The 23,127-nt window shown below is 43.0% G+C and overlaps 1 protein-coding gene across 4 annotated transcripts in view; it reads left to right on the forward strand.

Moving 5' to 3' along the window:
- The window catches only part of ACVR1 (activin A receptor type 1), a 128,618-nt gene that overhangs the window by 61,895 nt on the left and 43,596 nt on the right, over positions 1-23,127 (forward strand). For all 4 annotated transcript variants that reach the window (XM_055307640.1, XM_055307641.1, XM_055307638.1 and 1 more), the window contains one exon: positions 7,271-7,344. In XM_055307640.1, the coding sequence (XP_055163615.1) occupies positions 7,278-7,344 (67 nt within the window). In that variant the 5' untranslated portion in view covers positions 7,271-7,277. The remainder of the gene's footprint in view (positions 1-7,270; positions 7,345-23,127) is intronic.

Here is a 23,127-nt window from a genome sequence, read left to right on the forward strand (position 1 = left end):
GGGAGCCTGATGTGGGACTTGATCCAGGGACCGGGATCACCTCTGAACCAAAGGCAGATGCTCGGGGATCCCTGGGTGGCTCAGTGGTTTAGCGCCTGCCTTTGGCCCAGGGCGTGATCCTGGAGTCCCGGGATCGAGTCCCACATCGGGCTCCTGGCATGGAGCCTGCTTCTCTCTCCTCCTGTGTCTCTGCACCTCTCTCTCTCTCTCTCTCTCTCTCTCTCTCTCTCTGTCTATCATAAATAAATAAATAAATCTTAAAAAAAAAAAAAAGGCAGATGCTCAACCGCTGATCCACCCAGGTGTCTCTTGGTTTTCCTGTCCTATCAAGATAGTTTTTTTCAGGGGTCAGGTTGTAGGACATATGAAATTAATTTTGAGGTTAGAGGGATGGAAAGAGGGCATGATTGAAAGGTGGCCCAAATAGCCATGAGTAAAGATTATTTTCTAAGAGGAAAATCAAGATGGTTAAAGCACAGAATGTGTTGAAGTTTGGATAAAATATTAAGTATGGTAAGAGCAGGTTGCTAGTCTGTGGCTGGCTGGTTTAACGAAGGTTAGGGGTGTGGTTGAATAAGACCTGAACTCTGATCAGATGGTCTTGAGCAAGTTACTTTGACCCACCCATTTTCTTATGTGAAAAATGAGATAAATGTGAGTATTATTTTAGAGTATTTTGTGGGGGAGACGGGATGAGATAATGCATGTGATCTCTAAGCACAGTATCTGGCTGGTTAGTATGTACCACTGCTGCTGGGTGATAATGATGTAATGTTGACGGATAATTAACAGAATTTCTCTCAGTCCTTTTCCTGCTTTGCCTTTACCTTTTATATTAAAGAGAATGAATTTGTTTTCCTTATGGAAGGCATAGCATAGACCATATGGAGATATAAAGAAGAAAACCGGAAAAGTAGTGACAACCCTCACCAATGATGAGCAGGCAACTTCATGTAGATGGTGTAAAAGTCATTCAAAATTGGGAGGGGGTGGCTATACAACTTGGCCTATTTATTTATTTATTGTGTGTGAGCAGGGGGAGGGGCAGAGAGAGAACCCTCAAGCAGACTCCCCACTGAGTGTGGAACCTGATATGGGGCTAATCCTAGGACACTGAGATCATGATCTGAGCCAAAATCAAGAGCTGGACGCCCAATTGACTGAGACACCAGGGTTCTCTAACCTGGTCTTTTAAGATTCTTTCTAACTTAGATATCGTTAGAAGTTGAATTGAAGAGAGTATCAAGAAAGTCCCTATTGAATAAGTACTCAGTAGATTATGTGTTGAACAAATGGACAAGCTAAATGAATTTAGGCTGTCCAGACAATGAACACTTTGTAGAATTTTCTGATGGGAAAGAATCTTAATTCATCTTACAATTTTTCCTTCATCTTCAACATTGTAGTCTAGGTTTTAGAAATCTCTTTTATTCAAATAGTGGATTATCAACTAGATTGCTTAATATGAGTTCCAAAAATTGAATACAGAAGTATATTATACTCTTGATTATTCTGTGACCAATACCAAAATATTTTCTGATTTCTTAGCAGTAGGGGTAATGTGTTGCAATGTATCTGTTGTTTTTATCCAGCTGTAAAATTGTGATGAGCAAAAGAGCAAACTTGGTCTCAAGCCCATACATGTTAGAAACTGAGCTAAATTGTGGCTCTTTAACTGGATATAAGTCTGGTCTATAAAAGGAGTTAAAAAGTACCATGGGATTTGGAAAGCAGTTCTGTTCTGCCCTGATGATATACCTTTTTGTAGTAGAATATCATGGGACTGTTCTATCTCCCAAGGGAGTAGTCCTGAAACATTGTAAGGATGGTGCTGACTTAAAGAGGGTGCCTTAGTTAAGATGGGAGGTCTTTAACCATTTTTACGAATAGCTATTTTCCTTGTGTCTGAAGAAAAAACAGATCAATTACTAGGGTTGGAAGGCTTTATCCAAGAACAGAAAGGAGATGGTGTATACTGGAGGCAAGAATTTATTATACTCTGACCCCTTCAGATAGGAGACTGTAATCCCTGTAGCCTATGGTTTTTCAGTTAGGCATTTTGACTGTAGAACATTGCATAAGGATTTTGGTTCAACCTAAAGTAGTTGAACAGTTGAGAACCTTTTTATCATAGGGTTAAGTCTTATTTAAGAAATACTTGGTTGTGTACATAAAGTATTCTACATTAAAATAATGTCTAATGCCTTCTTCCTTGTCTATTAGACTTGTTGACTTCTTTGATGTTAGAGAAGTTAATAAGATTTCTAAACCTGTAGAACAGTAGTATTTTTGTCATGTATCAGGTAAATGTGCAACCTAAAATATCAGGTGCCATCTGATTATCTGGTATGGTAGGAGGAACGGTCATATAAAGAGTAAGGCAATAGTTTTCAGAATGTCCAGAATCCCATGAATCTCCATGACTTTCTCAGTAGTTCCGCGAGGTCCTTCTTCTAATGACATATGTCTGTGAGGCCGTATTTTCTATACACACTTCGACCAGATGTAATGTAGCTTCTCATATATGAGAATCCAGCTACTTTCTACTAAGCTAAACATATAGAGATTTGCAGAAATGGAAAATGATGGCACTTTTCTAAAATACTTTTTTGGGGGAGAAAATAATAGTTTTTAAATCTATAAAACAGGGTAATATGTTTATTGTTGTTTTAAAACAAATGCAATATTAAACATTTCTCCAGTTTTAATTTCTAATAGAGTAAATATTGATAGGTGTGGCTCACATTGAGAAGCTGCTTAGGGTCCTCAATATTTTATAAGACTAAAAGTTATTTTGAGACCAAAAAGTGGGAAAACTACTGGTGTAAGTCATTCCCCGAACTATTGATTTATTGCTACTCTGTTTTTCCACCACCCCTCCCTCTTTTTTGCCAACCTATATCTGAAACTTTTAACCAAAAATACTTCAGAGCAAGATAGTTGAAAATTAACCTTTATTTAAAAAAATATTTAATTTAAATTCAGTCTGCCAACATATAGTATAATATCCAGTGCTTATCACATCAAGTGCCCTCCTTTGTGCCCGTCACTTAGTCACCCTATCCCCCTACTCCTCCTCTTCTGCAACTCTTTGTTTGTTTCCCAGAGTTAGGAGTCTTTCATGGTTTGTCTTCCTCTCTAATTTTTCCCCATGAAAATTTACCTTTAAAAACAACATTTTCTTTATAGTGTATTTTAAAATTGGGAATAGACCCTTGGAGCTTCAATTGGGACTTTATTAGCATTAGTTTTTTTTTTTTATAATTAAAATATGACCAGGAAATTTGTTCCAGAACGTTCTCCTTTTTACGTTCTTTTTTCCCTTTCCTTTGGAGATAGTATTTTTAATAGCTGAATTACCTCATCAGCAGAGACACTGCAGACACTGAACAAAATGGCAACTAGTAGTGATGCTGGTATACTTTTCCAAAGATTTTTTTTGACAGATTTGAGTTATCTTATGAACAGACTGGTTTGGGGGACTGAATTTATAACTTTTTTTTCCTGTTTTCCATTTATGAGCCTACATCAATGTTTTAATTTTGCTTGCATGATAATAATCTGTTAAAATATCTTTTGGGGCATGGGTTTTTGTTGGCTTTATGACAGGAAAAAATGCCGCTGGTGACTGTCTTTCAGTTTTTTTTTTTCTTTTTCCCCACTAGTTTTTTTTTTTTTAAATTTTATTTATTTATGATAGTCACACAGGGAGAGAGAGAGAGAGGCAGAGACACAGGCAGAGGGAGAAGCAGGCTCCACCGGGAGCCCGACGTGGGATTCGATCCCGGGTCTCCAGGATCGCGCCCTGGGCCAAAGGCAGGCGCCAAATCGCTGCGCCACCCAGGGATCCCCTTTTTCCCCACTAGTGAAAGGATTCTTGATCTTGAAGCCTGAAGCTTATTAACTGCTGACTTTTATTAGTACTTGAGCTAAATTGTAGAGATTAAAGTCCCAGAGATGATAAATATTTTAATCCTACAATTTCTTTGCAGGTGTGTATGTGCTTGTGTGTTGGAACATGGGAGCGATTGCTAATTCTTTAGAATTTAAACTTGAGCTGATTAATTCAGGGAAAATTTGAATTTAACAATATTAAATGTGCATCTACTTGGTAGTGATTAATAAAATAAACTATAGAATTGGCTACCATGGAATCTACAGTCTAGTGAGGAGACAGATGTTCAATAGCACAGACAGGTATGAATACATAATTATTAATTATGATAAGTGCTGTGAATGAAAATTAACAGTGGCATGTGAGCGTGTAATGAGGGCATATGAAGGTTTAGGCAAGGACGGTCTAGAAGGAAGTAATATCAGAGACTTGAAGGATGAATAGGAATTAGCCAGGTTGGACTGTGAAAAAAGGGCCCAATCTTGAGGAGCATCATGTATGCAAAGCTAGGAAGCTGGCTGGTCAGAGTGCCTGGGAAAATGGACCGTTAGGGAACAGCTGTGAGAACCCAGCAAAAGGTGACTGGTTGGCAGGGAGTGGCGAGAGGTGAGCAGAAGGCTTGCCTGGGCTTATTGCAGCTTACTGGGGTTCTGCCCCTGGCCTACTCCTCCAGTCTTTTTAGGTCTCTCCACCCTTTTTACCTCCTCTGTCTAGGCTGTCTGTGACCTGGCCTTGCTTTTTTCTTTACTTCTGAAATATGTCATAAATCCACAGGATGTCAGGCTTCCGCGGGTCGCAGGGCCTTTGTGGAAGCTAAGAAGCTGTGCCTTTTTCCTTAAATGCCACCCTCTGCCACAGGGTGCTACCCACCCCAACACACACAAACACACAGGCACACATGCATGCACGCTTACACACTCTTACCCTTTTTCTGGTACCTTCTACTCCTCTTGTTTCTCCCTATTTAGGTATAACCTTCCCAGGGAAGTTCTTCTGTCCTCCAGAAAATCTCAAGTTATTTTGTTACTGATCTTATTTAACATGTTTCTTTATAACTGATACTTAATTTGTTTTTTAATTATCTAATCATTTGGATGATTATTTGATTACCACCATAGATCTTGTAAGGTTTGTGATAGTAAGGACTGTGTTTGTGTTATCTTTATCATTTTAAGTTTCTAACATCTACTACATAGTAGACCCTTAATCGGGGTTGAAGGATGGAAGGAGAGAAGAACTGGGAATTCAATGATAAGAACAATATAGTCCAGTGATTTTCAAAGGCTTTTGATGACATATCCCATCATTAAAAAGCTTTTTAAAGCATGCACTCTTAGTAAGTATGTTGGTTATAAGTTTCATCTAAAATAAAAATCATGTATGATAAGACATACATAAAACGGAAATTTAAAAAAGATTGAAGATGAAATATTCAAGGTATTATAAATGGTGATGACACCATTATTATTGTATTATTATTAATGAGAATCTCAAGTCATTCAGGATAATGTTAATTGTTTATGATACTGGATGCACATCCATTTTTCAAATATTTTAAAGAGGATTTTATTTACTTATGAGAGAGAGAGAGAGCATGAGCAGGGGGAGCAGTAGAGGGATAAGGAGACTACATGCTGAATGCAGGACCCTGAGATCCTGATCTGAGCTGAAATCAAGAGTCAGACTCTGACTGAACCACCCAGGCACCCCGATGTATTTATTGAGAGAGAGTGAGGAGGGGGATAGGGAAAATCTCTAGCAGACTCCATGCTGAGCGTGGAGCACATTGGTCGAGAGGCTTGTCCCATGACCCATGAGATCATGACCAGAGCTGAAATCATGAGTTGGTTGCTCAACCAACCCAGCCATCCAGGTGCCCCTCAAGTATTTTTTTATTTTGAATTTGGGGATCGTGCTTCCTGTCAGTTTGAAGTGAATATTAACTGCTTTTTTTTCCACCGTAATGAACTGATCAACAAAGAACCACTAGGAAGAGAGATAACCAGCTCCACCATTTTCTTATTCTTTCAGGTGCTTTCATTAATAATATATCCAATCTGTAGTTTCTTTAATGGCTTTACAACACTTGCAATTTGGGGAGGGCTTGTTTCATAACATTTTATTTTATTTCATTTTTTATTTTTTAAAGAATTAATTAATTAATTAATTCATTCATTCATAAGAGACACACAGAGAAAGGCAGAGACATAGAGGGAGAAGCAGGCTCTCTGTGGGGAGCTTGATGTGATGTGAGACTCGATCTCAGGACCTCGGAATCACGCCCAGAGCCAAAGGCAGACACTCAGCCACTGAGCCACCCAGGTGCCCCTCATAACATTTTTAAATTGACCCTCAAAAGTATAGTACATGGCTGTCCTCTAAGCAAACCATGTCCACCTTTTTAGTAACTCCTACTCTTTCTAGAAGACACTTCCTGAACTAGACAGTCTTAAGAATTGAAAACACACCAAACAAAGGCTCAAGTTATTTATTGCTCTATTCGATTAAAACATTTTTTATCAGATGCAACTTTCAGTACATACAGCCGCTGACTTACGGTGGTTTGGTTTAATGATTTTTTTTTTTTATCAAAACATTTGGTGTGAAAGTGATAAACATTCAATAGAAACCATACTTCAGATTTTGATCTTTGACCTTCAGATCCTTTCCTGGGTTAGCGATGTGTGGTACAACCCTCCCTCTTGACACTGGGAGTGGCAGCCAGCTGTGGCTCCCAATCAGCCACGGGATCACAAGGGTGAACAACCGATACACTGACTGCCATTCTGTACCCAGACAACCATTCTGTGTTTCACTTTTTGTAGGTGTTTTTGTTTTTTTTTTTTTTTTTTGGTTGTCCTTGTTATTCCCCTTTTGGGCTGTGTGATGATACTCCACTTCTAGTTCTTTTAAAGGAGAAGTAAGGTTCAAACGCAGTAATTTGGCTTGAATTATTCAGTCACTTAATCTTTAACATGATGCTACAACAGTTTATTCATGCTTCTCAGAGTTTTTAAATTTAGTGCCAATTTTGCATTTCATAGGCTCAGATAAAATTCCAAACTTAAAATTCTTTGAGAATGCTTAGCCTTATAGCTGAGAATTTTCCACGTCCCTATTGAGTTCTCTGTGAAAGGGTCATCACCTTAGAGTGGCCACCAGTAGGAGATAAATCTGATTGACTCCTTAAGATCGTTTGCTTAGATCTATGTAAAGGGTATATGTTTAAATTTAGCAAGAAATAAGGCGACATATGTGAGGGGGATTTGTAAGAAAGGCCTTGAATGGCAATTTGAAGATAGTATGCTTAATTTAATTTGTCATCCTGCAGTTAAGTTTTTTGTTGTACTTATATTTCTTATTTTTCCTCCACAGTTGTACAATGGTAGATGGAGTGATGATGCTTCCTGTGCTAATGATGATCGCCTTCCCTTCCCCTAGTATGGAAGGTAAGTGGCTCCCAGCTATTTGGAGTAGGCTAAGTTCCTGCGGATTGACTGGCTCTCTGTAAACAAGTTTGTTCTTAATCTTATCACACTCAGTACTCCTCCGTTCTCCCCCTTTGTGAAGACTTTATTTATTTAATTTTATTTTTTTAAAGGTTTTATTTATTTGAAAGGGAGAGACAGAAACAGCGAGAGAACATGAGCAGGAAGGCAGAGGGAGAAGCAGGTGCCCCGCTGAGCAGGGAGCCCAGTGCAGCGCTCCATCCCAGGACTCTGGGATCATGACCTGAGCTGAAGGCAGATGCTCAACCAACTGAGCCCCCCAGGTGCCCCAAGACTCCTTTTTTAAAGTCATGTTTTTGGTTCACAGCAAAATTGAGAGGAAGGTACAAAGAGTTTTCATACCCTTTGCCCCCACACATGTAGAACCCCTCCCGTTACCAACATCCCCCACCAAAGTGGTACATTTATTATAATTGATGGACCTACATTGACACATCATTATCACCCAAGTCCTGTAGTTTGCATTAGGGTTCACTCTGGGTGTTGTGTATTCTGTGGGTTTGGACAGGTGTATGATGACATGTATCCACCGTTATAGTATCATTCAGAGTATCTTATTGTCCTAAAAATTCTCTGTGCTCCACGTGTTCATCCTTTCCCTCCACCCTCCTTACCATAGGAACCACTGATCTTTCTACTGCCTCTATAGTTTTGTGTTTCCTAGAAAGTTATATAGTTGGAATCATGAAGTATGTAGTCTTTTTAGATTGGCTTTCATTTATTAATAGGCATTTAAGTTTTCTCCATGTCTTTTCATGCATTGATGGCTCAGTTTTTTTAGCACTGAATAATATTTCATTGTCTGGATGTACCACAATTTATCCATTGACCTATTGAAGGAACATATTGGATGCTTCCAGGTTTTGGCAATTATGAATAAAGTTGCTATAAACATCCATGTGCAGGTTGTCTGTGGACTTCAGTTTTCATCTCCTTTAGGTAAACACTAAGGCTTGTGATTACTGGCTGTTATAGTACAGTATGTTTAGTTTTGTAAGAAATTTCTAAATTATTTTCCTAAGGGGCTGGACCATTTGCATTTCCACCAACAATGAATGAGAGCTCCTGTTGCTTCACAATCTCACCAGCACGTGATGTTGTCAGTGTTCTGGGTTTTAGCCACTCTGATAGGTGTGTAGTGGTGTCTCATTGCTGTTTTAGTTTACATTTTCCTGATGACATCTGATATGGAGCATTTTTTTCATATGCTTATTTGCATATGCATATGCTTATCTATATGTCTTTTTGGTGAGGTGTCTATTAAGATCTTTGACCCTTTTGTCAATCAGGTTGTGCGTTTCCTTATTTTTGAGATTTAAGGGTTCTTCGTATATTTTGAATAAATGTGTCTTTTGCACATACTTTCTCCCATTGTGACTCGCCCTCTTATTCTCTTTCGTTGTCTTTCACAGAGCAGAAGTTTTTAATTTTAAGAAAGTCCAGCTTATTAATTATTTCTTTCATGGATTGTGCCTCTAGAAAGTTATTGTTGTACCCAAGGTTATTTGGGTTTTCTATTATGCTATCTAATAATATTACATGATGTAATATTACGTAATTGGCTTTACACTGGGTTTCTATTGGATAGTGCTATTATAACCAATTTAGGTATCCACAGTCTAGATTTTGCTCTAAGCAGTTTTGTTAAAAAACATTTCAATAATGCTGTAGTCTTTTAGTGCCAAGAAGATATAAAATAAGGTTCCCATGTGGTAAAAGAATTGGAGGTGTTTAAACCAGAGGAGGGATTGGGTCTAAGTTGTAGGAATTAATAAGAATTGAGTTGGAAAAATTTGATGGGTTAATAGTGGTTCTCACCTGGGGTTTATTTTACTCCCCAAGGAACATTTGACAATATCTGGAAATAAAACAGGCAGGTTTCTAGGATTTTTCCTCCTCTGTGTAATCGCTAAGCACTATGATAAGCAGAAAAAAATCTACAGAAGGTGGCGGAATAAAGTCTCTCCAAATTCCATTCCCTTCCCTAGGTAGGGTACAAGTCCTGTGTGATATTAAGCAGTTCCATTTGGTTTCATTTGATATCGTGGGTGGAGCTGTGGTTGTGGGCATGATTGAAAGGAAAGAATGGATGACAAATTGAGGTGGAAATGCGGTACAAATAGAGATGGAGAAGTTGGGAAAGAATGGAGAGGAGAGAAGGGGAAAAGGACATTTATGAATCAATATTAACAACCATGCCATTGGTTGTTTTTTCCTGCTTTTAGCTCTTAAGCTGCACAAAGAATCCAGCAAATGACCCTCTAATGTCACAGTGAAGATTATGTAATGAAGCAAGTCAGTCTGACTGAAGTGGAAATGGATTGCCACTAAAGTTTTGCTGTTTAATATACCACCACCACTAGCATGTTTACAAGGAAGGAAAAGGACACATCATCCTCTACTTGCAATAACTATTTTTCCCCCTTAAACCGGAATATTCAGAGTGCTACAGCCTAGAGTACTCTAATCATAATAACAGTTGTCGTAGTCCCGTCTTCCCTCCACGACTCAACTCCTTGGTAACTGTCAATAGCATATTCTATGAAAAGACTCTTTGTTTTTGTATATTTACTAGGAATTAAAAAAAAAAAAACACTGAGAATCCCTAATTGTAATACACTCTAATATATTCAACATTAGTCATAGAGCAAATGTGAAGTACAAAATACTTAACCAAAAGAGGTAAATAATAGGGTAGACAACTAAAATCTTTATACTAGCCCCAAAGATGGTCTAGTGCAGACCTTTAGACTACCAAGTTTAAAAGAAAGTAGCCCATGTTTGATGTTTGCAGAGTAATTATGGCACCTTATTGATTGTGCTTCAGTGAAGCTAAGTGGTATTATCGGGGCATAAATAAGAAAGTCATAGAGATTTTGTTCCAGTATATTTTGTTGAGTAATGCACTCTTTTTAGTTAGTTGGAAAAAATAAAAAATAGAAGCAAGCAAGACTTCTTCCCCTTTGTCTCCCAAATCTTATGCATCATTTCCTGAAATCCTCATGATTACCCTAATGAGATAGGCTTTGGGAGATGAGCCTTTGAATTGTTTAAAACTCCTGCTTGAGGTTGCACAGCCAACAAAAGGTACCACATACTTTAAGAGATGGTGTTCAAGAGTTTCAATCATTATCCATCCTCTTCAGAATTTCGCTTCTTTTGGCAGGGGGTACCTTAAATTCTTGCTTTCTTTCATTTTTTATTTTTTCCAACTAACTAAAAGAGTGCATTACTCAACTATATCCACATCCACATTATGTCTGGTGCATCTAGAATCCAGCTCAGTCCAGTCTGAGAGCTGAGATGAGAGCTTGTAATAGCAAATGATCAGGCTCCTTCACCTGGGTTTGTGTTTTTTTTTATTTCTCATCTTTCACACCAATATTCATTTTTCATGTTCATTATATATACACAATTCTAGCTGCAGCAAGAGTTTTATTTGCTCTTACTGAGAAGAGCACTTGAGTCCTAATTATCCGTATATCCTTCCTTTCCCTTCCCATTAATAAAACTAATCATGCTCTAATATTGCTGTTACGCCACTGGGGGAGAAGTCCATTTTTGTTTCAGAACCTCCATGTTTGGCTTCCCCTTTGTCCCTGAGAGCATTTGCAGGTGACGTCCATGACACAAATACTTAAAATGGAATATTGCTTCAGAAATATTTCTAAGCTAAGATGACCCACATTTTATCAATTTACGAGCCATAGTTTGATTTGATTGTAGCAACGAGGGCTGGCCTTGTGCAGAGTTTTGTTGTAAGAGATTTTGGCCTGTCCTAGAGAAGATGGCCAAGTTCTAAATTATTTTGTGGGCTGACTTGATTTTACTCTTTCCAAAACCACCACCACTCAGACTTTCCACCCCAATTACCCAATGAGGGAAGGAAGGGGCTAACTTCAATAGACTTTTTGTTAGGGTCCACAAAGGTGCCCCTCTTTGCCACTGTGGGAGAAGAATAGAATAAGCCTTTCTTTGAATTTCTCATTATTGAAGATTCAGGAAGTTCTTGAAGGGGTTGAATGAATGAATGTAAGAGAAATGTCTCTATTAAATTTGTTGCTCTCATTTCTCATTCCTATAATTTGTCCCTTTTGTTCAGAATAAAATCTTTTTACCAACACATCATCAAATGAGAGACTCTTTGGGGAGAGAGATGAGAAATACCGAGCTATTGGCTGCTCAGTACTAGGACCTAAACTGTAAATATCTGATGGAGCTGCACCCTTTGAAGATACTGCTTCTTTGTTGTCAGATTTTCTTATCTAACAGGATGGTGGTGTATTAGTTGATGTAAGGTGAACTATGACAAAGCTTCCATTTAGCTTTTACTTCTTGGGGAACGTTTGTTTTGGCTGTGGTTAGTTAAACTAAAGCCACACCAACCCCCCACCACTCCCCAGTGGACATTTTAAAACATTCACATTCAGTGCATTTATATGAGAGATGGGTAGTGTCAGTAGGGTGTGGAGAATCTAAAAATTCAATCTAAGTCAAATATTGAACAGATACGAAAAATCTAAGACCTACGCTCGATAAATGATTTCCTTGTGGTCAGCAGTGAGAGGGCAGTGCAGTTGCTTCTAGGCTTCTCTTTCATGAAGACTGGTCTCAAGAAGGAGAAGATGGATCCCATCTTCTCTTTATGGAACGACTAGTGAAGCAGGAGATTTGTAGGTGTGTCATATATGCAACTTTTGCTCTTGGGAAGAAATAACCACCACGGAAAACAAGACACAATAAAAAATGACTTTGCAATTCCCCAAACACTGTTAAGCGGCCTTGCACTTCCTTCTGCAGCCCAGCGTGACCTCAGGCGAGCTTCCATGGATAATGATTATACGCAGTCGTCATAATTACTCAGAACTCCTGTCAGTTCCAAGATCATGTAAGACACAGGGCGGGGTGACTTTCAGACTTTTCACTGTGACTCACAGAAACATTTTAGAGTCGGACCCACACGAAACAAAAAAAGTCATGAAAAAAACAGTAGTCACTCTTAAGGTGTTTAATATACTCTCATGTTACTCCCCCCTCCCCAATTCTATTTGGCTTTATTTTGTTTAAAAAGAAAGCCAGAGACCTGGTCTGGTCTTGAACCACTAAATCGATTTCCTGACCCAGGAATGGGTGGTGGCCCAGCAGTTCAGAGAAGGTGTCCACAGTGTGTCCCCAAGCTTGGGTGGTGGCCCAGTGGTTCAGAGAAGGCGCCCGCGCTGTGTCCCCGAGCTCGTGGCCCGGTGACCTCTGCCGCCCTGGGTGAGTGCCCCGGCTGCTGCCGGTGGGGCCTGCAGCAGTGCTGGCTCGGAACTCGTGTGTTTTCCACAAGGTCATGAAGCCTGCGCCCCCGTCCCCGGAGGTCTGACGGGGAGAGGGAGGTGCAGGTGTGTGCCCTGCAGTCTGGCGCTGAGGCCGCAGCGCTGCTCCCTGCTTGGTGGCCTCTGGGCTCCGAGTGGGGACATGCTGGGACGTGGGTGTGAGCCCGGGGCGGGGAGGGAGACGGGGGTAGGAGGCGCAGGGAAATTGCTCTTGGGAAGGAGGAGGTGACGATCCCCCCAAACAGGACAGAGTGAACACCCCCCCCTGTAACCAGCGGTGACCCCGTGTAGGCCTCTGCGGCCCTCGTCCCCCACTGAGCCCCCGCCGAGCCACCCTGGGGCACCTTGAGGCCACCCCCAGAGACTGGGGTTCTGTGGCGGTGCGGTGCCAGGTGCTGTGCAGGGTCAGGCGATCGCGGCTTCTCTGGGGCTTGGCCCTAGCCCGGGCCTCACGGTGTCAGTCGTGCAGAGCAGGGTGATGTTTGGTGGGCAGATGGGGTTGGGCAGATGGGGTTGCTGGTCGAGGGGTGTCCTCTGAAGGGGGCAGGCCCCGGCCTTTCTCAGGACACACGCCGGGCATCTCCCTGCTCTGTCCGGGTGTCGGTGTGCATGGGTCACCTGGCCGGCCGGGCTGTGCCCGCAGTGGTGATGGAGACCGCGGGCGGCGGGTGGTGGTGGCGGGTGGCCGGCCGTGGGGGGCCTGCCCTGGGCAGCGTCACTCCTGCGGCAGGCCTGGCCGTGGGTGCTCCGGGGGCACTTGGCAGCGGCTTGTCCCGTGGGCCGCGGGCACAGCCAGTGTGATGCAGAGGAGTCCCCGGGATGACTGGCCTGGCCCGAGGGGATGGCGGCAGCATGTCTTTCAAAGACTTTATTGTGGGTTTGGGAGGAGAACCCGCTGTAGCCCTGCAGTGTACCCTGTGGGTGAGCGGGGGAAGCTGGTGGGTACTGTGATGTCGGCGGGGCGGGAGCGTCGCGTCGTCAGGGAGCCCCGTCTAGCTGCCCAGGGCCAGGGTTTTGCTGGTGCCGGTGCGCAACAGGAAGGGCCTCCTATCTTCCTGGGCTGGGATTGGGGACCACGGGCCAGGAAGCCGGAGCCCAGCAGGATCGACACATAATGCAGTGGAGGAAGCACTGGGAAAGACTTGGGGCGCAGGGAAGGGCCTCCTCCAGAGAAGCGGTGGCTGGGGTTGGAGGACACCACCTGGGCCGTCCCAGTCTGGCCAGGGCAGCCGTAAGAAGGGGGATGGGTTAGGACTAAAGGTCCTGCTGGCCTGGCCGTCCTGCCGTCCTGAGCTGGTTGCCTCCTATCCTGGGGGCAGTGAGGGCTACCAAAAGGTGAAGGAGGGGCAGTTGGTGTGTTTTCAGAGTTGTATGGTGGAGGTGGACCACAGGGTATGGCAAGGGGTAAGCGGATGAGGCAAACCAGCCGTGCCGGGCTGCTGGGGTGGTGCACAGGCCCGCTGGTTGTATTTTTGGAGCTGTCCCAACTATAGCAATGTAAGGGTGGCAACAAAACGAAAACAAAACCGTAGCTCCGAGAGGGGACCTTGGTGATTATTGTTCACAAATAACAATAACTGGAGAGGTAAATAATAATCTAATAATAATTCAGCCGCTACTTTTATTATTATGAAAACAGAAGTCTGAGCTGCTGACTTTTCTAGCAACTTTTGCAGGACATTTAAATCCCTCTTGCTGGCCCTTTGTTCCTGTGTTGCCATGGAGTGTCAATAAGCCCGGCTCAGAATAACCCAGGCAGTGACATGCGAGGTAGGGCTTGCTCGCTGGCATGTCGGCTGGCCAGGTTACACTGTCTTCATTGCTCCCGTCTTGGGAGGAGCACCGGGCAGCTGGCACCCTGGCAGCTGGGCAAGGTGTGTGTCTCTTGGCTGCCTGGAGTTTGAAACGCAACCCAGACTGGCCTGCGTACGGAGCATGTGCGGCTCCCGATTGAGCCGATAGCAACTGAAAATAGCCCACGGAGCACCTGTCCCTTGTACACCAGTCCTGGCCGACTGCCATTTAGGACAGTGAGGACTCTCTTTGGTGGGTCGGTGGGGGGCTGAGTGGACTTCAGTGGTTCCTAGGAAGGTCTTGGGACCCGTGACCTTGGCTTAAGAGGACGAAAAGAGGTAGCAGCCTCTTCTGAGCAGTTCCCTTTGGCACTTCTGGGGCTGGTGGCTGGTCACAGGGGCTGCAGAACGTACAGTACGAGCTGAAGACTCCGTACGGTGCTCTTTGCCCAGCCACGCTGTGGTCCAGGAGACCGAGAGATAGATGTTTTCTCGTGGAGGTAATAGCTTTCCTGAAAAACTCCTGGAAGGTAGATATCCGTGGTTTGTACTGGCTCAGTTTTAGGATGGGGAGGCCTTGAGTTAAACTGTTTGGTTTGGTTTTCTATCTGCCCTTTAATCGCCCATGACTGTCACTAGATCACTTCTACCCAGTGTCCCTTTGCTAAATGATTCTTGCTCAGTGGTCCAAATGTGGGCATGGAGTAGAATCACAGCATGTTACAGGGCTCTCTTCCCCCTTGGGACTCCTTCCATTTCCTTCTGGGCTTTCATCTCTTCAGCGGGCTTGCCGTTGTTGGGCACAGTTGGCATGTCAGTGTGGATGGAAGCGGGCTCTGGAAGGAAATACTTCTGAAATGACTGGTGGTATTACAGCTACTATTTAAAAGTGACCCTTCGTAGATACTTGGGTTATCTTTAGGCTGTCAGTGCTCTGCAGCTACAGGAGCCAGTGGGAGTCTGTGGAAACTCTGGCCTGTTGCTTTCGCCTTAGTGTGTGTTTAGATATTCTTGCTCCCCAGCCAGTGGCCTCGTGACACATCTCAGATTTAGCTGCCTTTCTTCTGCCAAGGTCCGAGATGATTGTGGAAGTAGGATCAGTGTGCTGTGCCATAGAGATTGGGGGGTGGGATGGGGGAGGGAACAACTGTTTGCAAAACCAGCTCTGGGTCACAGCACTCTCAAAAAATGCTTGGTTTCTACTTTGAGTGTAGGTACCTGGAGCCTTTTCTGTGGGCTCAGGGGTAAAAAAGAATAAGCTCACAATGACCCAGACTCAACTATGTCATGGTGATGGTAGGATCCTTTAGTCTATGACTAATAAGCCAGTCTTCTTAAGTGTTGAATTTGGGAATTAGTGCATTCTTATGGACCATATTAATTAGATGGATAGGAGAAAGGAGATATACAAAGCAAAGATCAAGTTAAAGGTTGGAATTCAGTCCCAATTCATGGGATTGAAGGCATGGGATTCCTCTCGTAATGAACCTTGCATAGCCTTCTGGACCTGGTAGGGCCTTAGGGCATGAATTGGGAAATCCGGAGATAGAGAAGTAGCAGTATCAGAGGCCTGATCATTGCCCCAGTTTTTTACCCCTGGATATCCAGATCTCTTGGGCTCCATCCAGGCTGGACAGAAAATAGTCTAGAGAGCACCTTGATCCCTCTGTGGTTTTCCTGGGGTGGGGTAGGGTAGGGAGCTAGAGGGGAGGAATTTAACTAATTCTGGACATTTTTACCTTTGGCTTTGGGTGCTGCAATGCCTGGAGGCTGGCATTCTAAGACTGTTGTTCAACAAATTGTAGCCCTGCCCATCTTCTGAGGGATTTATCTCTGTGGTTTGAAAGCTTCCAGAATGGCTGTGGGGTGTGGTGGTGGTTTGCTGCTGGTAAGTAGAGCCAAGATTGGCAACCTTGAAGGCCCAGTCACTGGTAGGGCACAGAAGGGCAAATAGAGGTGGGAGCCTGATGCTGAAGCCGCCCTGTAGTTCCTTCTCCACTGTCCTATCCCACGTAGAGCCCTTGGTTGAGGTTTCCTACCACCAGAATTTTCAATACAGAGCCTGGCTAGGAAACCTTCACTGGAGCAAGCCACGTGCTCCCCAGTTAGCCGGTGGAGCGTTGAGAGACAACCACATGAGTCAGGCACACGTCTTCCCACACTGTGAACAGACCTTCCAGTCTCAACATTGGCTAGATGGGACTACATCGCTGGTTCTCTTCAAATCTAAACAAGGAATGGCTTCTCTGAATTGGTTATTTTAAAAAAAGATTTTATTTATTTATTTGTCAGAGAGAGAGTGAGAGTGAGAGAGAGAGAGCGAGCGTGAGAGTCTAAGCAGAAGGAGTGACAGGCTCCCTGCTGTGCAAGGAGCCCGCTGCAGGACTCGATCCCAGGACCCCTGGCATCATGACCTGAGCCGAAGGCAGACTCTTAACCTACTGAACCACCCAGGCGTCCCTCCTGAAATGCACCCGGTCTTTTTCTCTTCACCCCCAGACTGTGGTACTGTTACTCTTCCTGTAAGTGGAACTTTGCTCAGACCCGGGCACTGTCCGTATATGGGGTGGGGATGTTTTCTGGTCTTTAAAAGAATTCCTTAGTAGGTAATTCCCATTAGGCCTTGTAATCATTTCTTTCTCTGAAGCAGAGATTCAAGAAGTTTGAAGACACGATGAAGAAAGGGGTCATTATTTTCCCCCTATTAAAGAGTTGCTTCATAGACATGGTGCAAGTGTGAAAGCCGTGTCTTTGCTACGTTCTGGGAATCATAAAAAGCATGGAAAAGACAGACCGATATTGTCTTAGGTCAATACCCGACAATGTTCTTTCACTTGTTAGTCACTTAAACACAGACCAAGTTTTTGGCTTTGAAATGGAAGGTGTGGTTGCTGCAATAGGGCTTAATTTACAGGGATTATTTCAGAGACAAGGAGTCAGCCCAGACACAAAATAAACAGATGGCACTTTTTTTTTTTTCCCCTCTCAGCTTCAGCAGTTCAAATGCAGGATGACTTGGGAATCCTTATCACCTTGAGCAAAGCAAGGAAGGGAAAATGATGTAATTCACTCTTCCCCACTCCCTGCTGAAAACGCCATTACTTTCACCGAGAGGAGAAAAGTGGCAGCAAAAACCAGGGGCATCTTTTTCACTGCCGAGCAGGCAAGTCCCACATGACCCCCCTCACGTGGCTGGAGTCAAGGCACTTACTTTGTATTGATCGTTCTGGTCACCTGAGCATCGTAGTAGCCCAGAGTCCTCACATCAGCCATCTAAGGAAGGGCCATCCCTGAAAGCCCTGCTGTTCTCTTAATGTATTAAATAATGTCTTGTTTTTAGGGACTTTTGTATTTTACTTCTTTCTTCTAACAGACAAACAGGCAAACAGAACACCTACTGCACCACAACAAGTATTTATTTTCTACACTTGTAAGCCGGAGTAGGTGAACAGATGTGACGCTATGGTGAGCTCCTCTACGAAGAAGTGGTTTGCACAGACATGCTGGCTCAGTGACTAAGCCTTGCCTTAAGATCTCTGCTGACATTTAAAGACTTTATAGGCTCAGTCTGCTCTGAAAACCAGCATCATGTCTCTTCCCACCTCTAAATCCTTTCTGTGAATTCATTCTGAAGCAAATATTCATCAGGCTGGTACTCCTGTCAATTACTGAGGCAGGTGGGGGGCAGGTATATACCAGTGTGCAAAATAGGCTTAGTTCCTACCCTCATGGTGCTCCTAGTCGAGAGGAAAGACATGCTCATTCAGTAGCCGGACAGATACACACATGTGAGTGTATGTAGATGGGTCCTACTTGAAATTTGAGGGTATTAACAAAGGTTTCTCCAAGGGGGAAGTGAGTGTGAATACATAAATGGGGAGTCGGCAGGGAGGGAGCTAATAAGCTTTACCTGTGGGGGAAATTCTGTACCTAAAGGACCTGACATCCTGGAGCAAGAGAGGCCTTCTGACAACGGAGGCGTGGTGAGGGCAGCCTAAAGAGGTGGGGATCAGCTCTACCAGGACTTGTGGCCACATTAACCCATTTCAACAATCATGGAAGGCAGAGAGGACTACATCTCAATGGGGATGCCGTCTACTCAGTTCCAGAATGCTGGAGGATAGGGCATATTTGTAGCTATTGTCATTTTCGAAATCTTGGGAATCATGAAATCGTGTTTTGTTGTTGTTATTCTAATGTATATGTGATCCTATTCGATCTTTCTTAACTCCTGGAATATGTTTTCTTCTTGGCTTTACAACTTTGCAGGGTATGGGTTTCTCTGATCAGAAAACAAACAAACAAACAAACCCAAAAAAGCAGTGATTTGGGTTCCCTGTCTGGGTGTTTTATAATGAGAGCATTTAGACTCTTGGGGTATTGTCTTCCCAAGCATATAGCTTGCCTTCTTGTCAGACCATCAAATGCCCTTCCCTGGGCGTTCCAGACTGACCTTTGTGTTTCTGTCTTAGGAGCAGGCTTCTGGCAGTGATACCTGGCATTGCAAAATCCATCCCTGAGCCTTTGTTTAATGCCAGAGATCTCAAATGCTTTCTGATTCTGGAGAAGTGCCAAGCTGTACTCATGGATTAGGAGGCCATGGAAGGACTCCCCTCCGCCCCATATCTAATAAGCCTAATAGAAGCTGTCATTTCAAATGAATGATTCATTTATACTGTTGGAAGGAGTCCAGGGATGTTTGGGGTTCCCTTTTTAGCCTATCAGGTTCTGAGCTATGACTTTTGTAGGAATAGTGTAGTAGTGTAGTCACTACATTGTTACTTGTGCTGCTTTGCAGTGAGTTTCTGAGAAGTTCGAGTCTGTTCCTTTTGCTGATCTCTGGGGTCATGGCTGCAGGCTGGTTTACTTGTGGCATTTTCTCATTTGTCTTTTGTGTCAGACTTTAGTGGGAAATATGAGGTTTTGTGCACCATTTAGATTGATAATCAGCTTAAATGCTTTCAAGTGTTCTGGAGTACATGACTAAGAATGTGGATGATGAGCCCATAGTGTTGTGCTGAGATTTCTCAAGTCCCCCCTAAAACGTTGATGTGAATACTTTTACTCTGAGCTACAGGGTGATGTGAAACTGTGGACATTCTTAAAAAGTCCACAGTGCTCTTTGCTCTACCTTTTCTTGTGACGGTCTATGGTTAGGTGATGAGAGCAGTTGTGTCCAGAAGTGAGCAGAGCATCGCCCAGAACAAGAAAGGTCTTTTAAAAGATTTGAGATTCTGAGCCCGTGCCTCTGGTTGTAGCGCCAGCCCCCAGTCCTCCCAGGACTGGCTGGGAGTGGAGGACTCCCCGCTCCTCCCAGTCTGTTCACAGGGACTTGCTTCTGGTGATACAGAGGGCACACGGTGCCAGCCATAACACTGAGTAATACTGGGAGGTGCCTCTTAGAACAAACAATGTGGGTGAGCTTCACAGAGAGGGAATACCTCTGGCTTGACATTTAAATTACTGAATTATTTAAATGAGTGTCAATTAGGTGGAGTAGACTTGCTGCTTTCTGCCAGGGCACTTCCTAGTTATTTGCACAGGCAAGTGTAAAATACTTCATGTCAGATATGGCGCTTCCTGTCTGTGTTGTCGAAAGTCACAGAAGGTGACTGTCCAGGCCTCGGTGTACCTCAGTACGTACTGAATTCACATCACTGTCTGAGAGATTACACTCCTACCCCGGGCCCTACAAGGGATTTTGTGATAATTCTTGCATCCTGTGTGCCCCCCCAGCCCCACTCCAAATAAAGTATCACAGGCCCACACATGTTATGGTTATTCCTAAATTTTTGATCAGACTAAAAGAGTGAGTCACAGCCATTTTGGGGCCTGCTGTGTGCTCTTAGAATTGTGGATATTAAGATCTGAAAATGTTACCACCTTGCTTTTAACCTTCCTGGTTGATTTAGTAATCCCGGCTCAGAAATCTTTCTGGCATTTCTTCGACTAATCCACACATGTCGAATGAAACTGCCAAAGTAGCAGTTCATGAGTGTGTGTGTGCCTGCAGGCATGTGTGTGCTGCGTGTGGTCATTCTGATATACTTAGAATTGGGGGTCTTCATTCATCTTTGGTGGTATATAAAAAAATCGATTCATGAAGGGCTCTGCTAATTAGTTATATGGAAATGTACAAATTAGGAAGGTTGAATGTTGGTGAGAAGCAAAATTGGAAGTGAAGCTGGTGAAGGTTTTGTATTTTTCCCATTAGCTAACCCCTGGACTGAGCTCATGGGCCCTCAGAGCAGAGATTAATTTAACATCACATATCATTAATAACCATCTTTCTCCTCCTTTTTTCTTTTTCTGGATTGTGGAGGTGAGGATATGAAAACTCTAGTTTTTGATACCTTAAAAAGAATGACCTATTTAAAAGTAGCCAACTCGTGGCCATCTGTATACAACTAGGGGAAGAATATAAAGATTCAAGGAGAGTGTTTAATAAATGAATGAATCCCTTTGACTTAGTTTATGATCCCCACAGGATAAGCTCTGATTACAGTTTATGACCCGCGATGCCGGTGTGCGCTGCATAGTTGGGTGTGGTGAGTTGACTTTTACTGAAGATGGTATTTACCTGAAGGTGCTCAGTGCTGGCAAAATTCTTTCAGTTACATTCCAAACATCTGTCAGACTGTCCCCACATCCTGTCAAAAGATAGGGACCTCGGAAGGGCAGTCCACACCTTCTGTCTGTGGAGCAGGGTTCAGTTTGGACTCTGGTTATTTATTTATTTATTTATTTATTTATTTATTATTATTTATTTATTGTTTATTTATTTATTTATTTTTAAGGAGGCTCTACCCCCTACTTGGGGCTTGAACTCGTGACCCCAAGATCAAGAGTTGCACGTTCCACCACTGAGCCAGCCAGGCACCCCAAGCACTCTAATTTTAAAAAGCAGTGTTCAGTCGGAGAGCACGTGAATTATCGTTATTTTTTAATTTAAATTTGACATTTTAAATTATAACCACAAGGTGTCCTCAATTCTTTTGTAACTGGACTATTTCCATAGGATTAGTGATGAGCGAGGTCTCTGTTGTCTGGCGTTACCAGTTTGTTGTTGCTCCTGCTGGACCGTAGGCGCAGCCAGTTAAGGGATCCACACTCCTTGGTCCATTATCAGTCCACAAACAGCTACTCTCTTACCTTATTTTCATTTTACCCCTTCATCCTTACACTGACCCGTCAGCCCCAACCCAGTGTCAGGAGACACAACCTCTTTAATAATAAGGTGTTAGTGTGTGTCTTTGGATATCTATGACCTTTGAAAATATTTAGGATTTTAAAATATATGTTCGTGTTTCAAATTTTCACACATGCATTCTTGCACAGTTTTAAAATACGGTATTTTAAATTCCCTGCTGTAGATCACAAACAAATCAACATGACACCATTAACTCTCTCCCCCTTTTACCCTGCCTATCCATTTTCCTCCAAAGAATCATCACCTGTTGGGCAGCATAGTTGGCAACCCTCAGCCCAATTCTGTGCCATTCAAGAGTGGCAAAGAGTCTAGACTCCCTAGAAATATTATCTTTCAACTCACTTTTGGCAAGTGTAAACTTTTTGCGGGATTATGTCAACAGATATATATGTTTCTCATCCTCATAGAAATAGATTGGTGCTGGAGTTTCTCTAGGCAGGGAAAATAAAGACTATCTTTTGGCTCATTAAAATTTTTGCTCATTAAAAATGTCTGAGGCTCTTGATTCTCGGGGTGAGACTGGTGACATACATACACTGTCAGCGGCTATTTTGGATTTTCTGCTTTCAGGCATGTCTTTGCTCTTGGATGAGCCCCTTGTGGTTTTCAAAAGAACTAGCAAGTCAATTATAAATAGAAGGCTTGTGTCTGTGTGTCTGCGTGCACTTACTCTGTGGGATGAGGCACCCACATTACAGTGGGTAGTGAACTATTTTTCACTTCTTTGAAGAGGGAAGAAGAAAGATTAAGAACACTTTTCTCTTTTTGAGATAACCCACGTCTCTACACACACCCACACAAATCTGTGTAAATGAACTTGACATTTTCAAAGACCTTACCTTAAGGTCTCCTCTTGAAAGCACAGCCACCCGACCTGTTATTTTAAGAAAGAAGCAGTTATCTCACAGACCTGCTACAGGGGGTTCAAGAATTAGAAGGCAGTCAGTCTGTGCCATAGACCTTCGGAGGGAGCTTCTAAAAGCTGAATTTTTTTTTAATGTGAGCGTTGCTTCAGAACCTCTAGGACTTGGCTGTTTACATTCTGTCTTCACTTTCCTTCCCTACTAGTGCAAACTGTTGGGACCAGCAAGTATGAACTGATCATCCTCACAAGGGAAGGGAAAAGAAAGAGCAGAGTGGTTTGAAAAATTAGATCACAAATGAGTGTTTCCTGAAGAAGTTAATTAGGCGGTCTGATTAGGTGTGCTTCACTGATGGATGATACATTTCTGCCTCTTTCTCTCGTACCTTGGACCTACTAGGTGTTGACTGTTCCTGTGGTCCTACCTGTTACCTTACTGTTAAAACATTGTTCTGTTCTTTTTGTCTTCTTGTACCCTCGTCTTTAATGATCGGTGCCAATTTTTTTCTGCCATTAAAAAATGTGTAAGCCGCTATGAAT

Source organism: Nyctereutes procyonoides, unplaced genomic scaffold (assembly GCF_905146905.1).
Source record: "Nyctereutes procyonoides isolate TBG_1078 unplaced genomic scaffold, NYPRO_anot_genome, whole genome shotgun sequence".
NCBI lineage: Eukaryota > Metazoa > Chordata > Mammalia > Carnivora > Canidae > Nyctereutes > Nyctereutes procyonoides.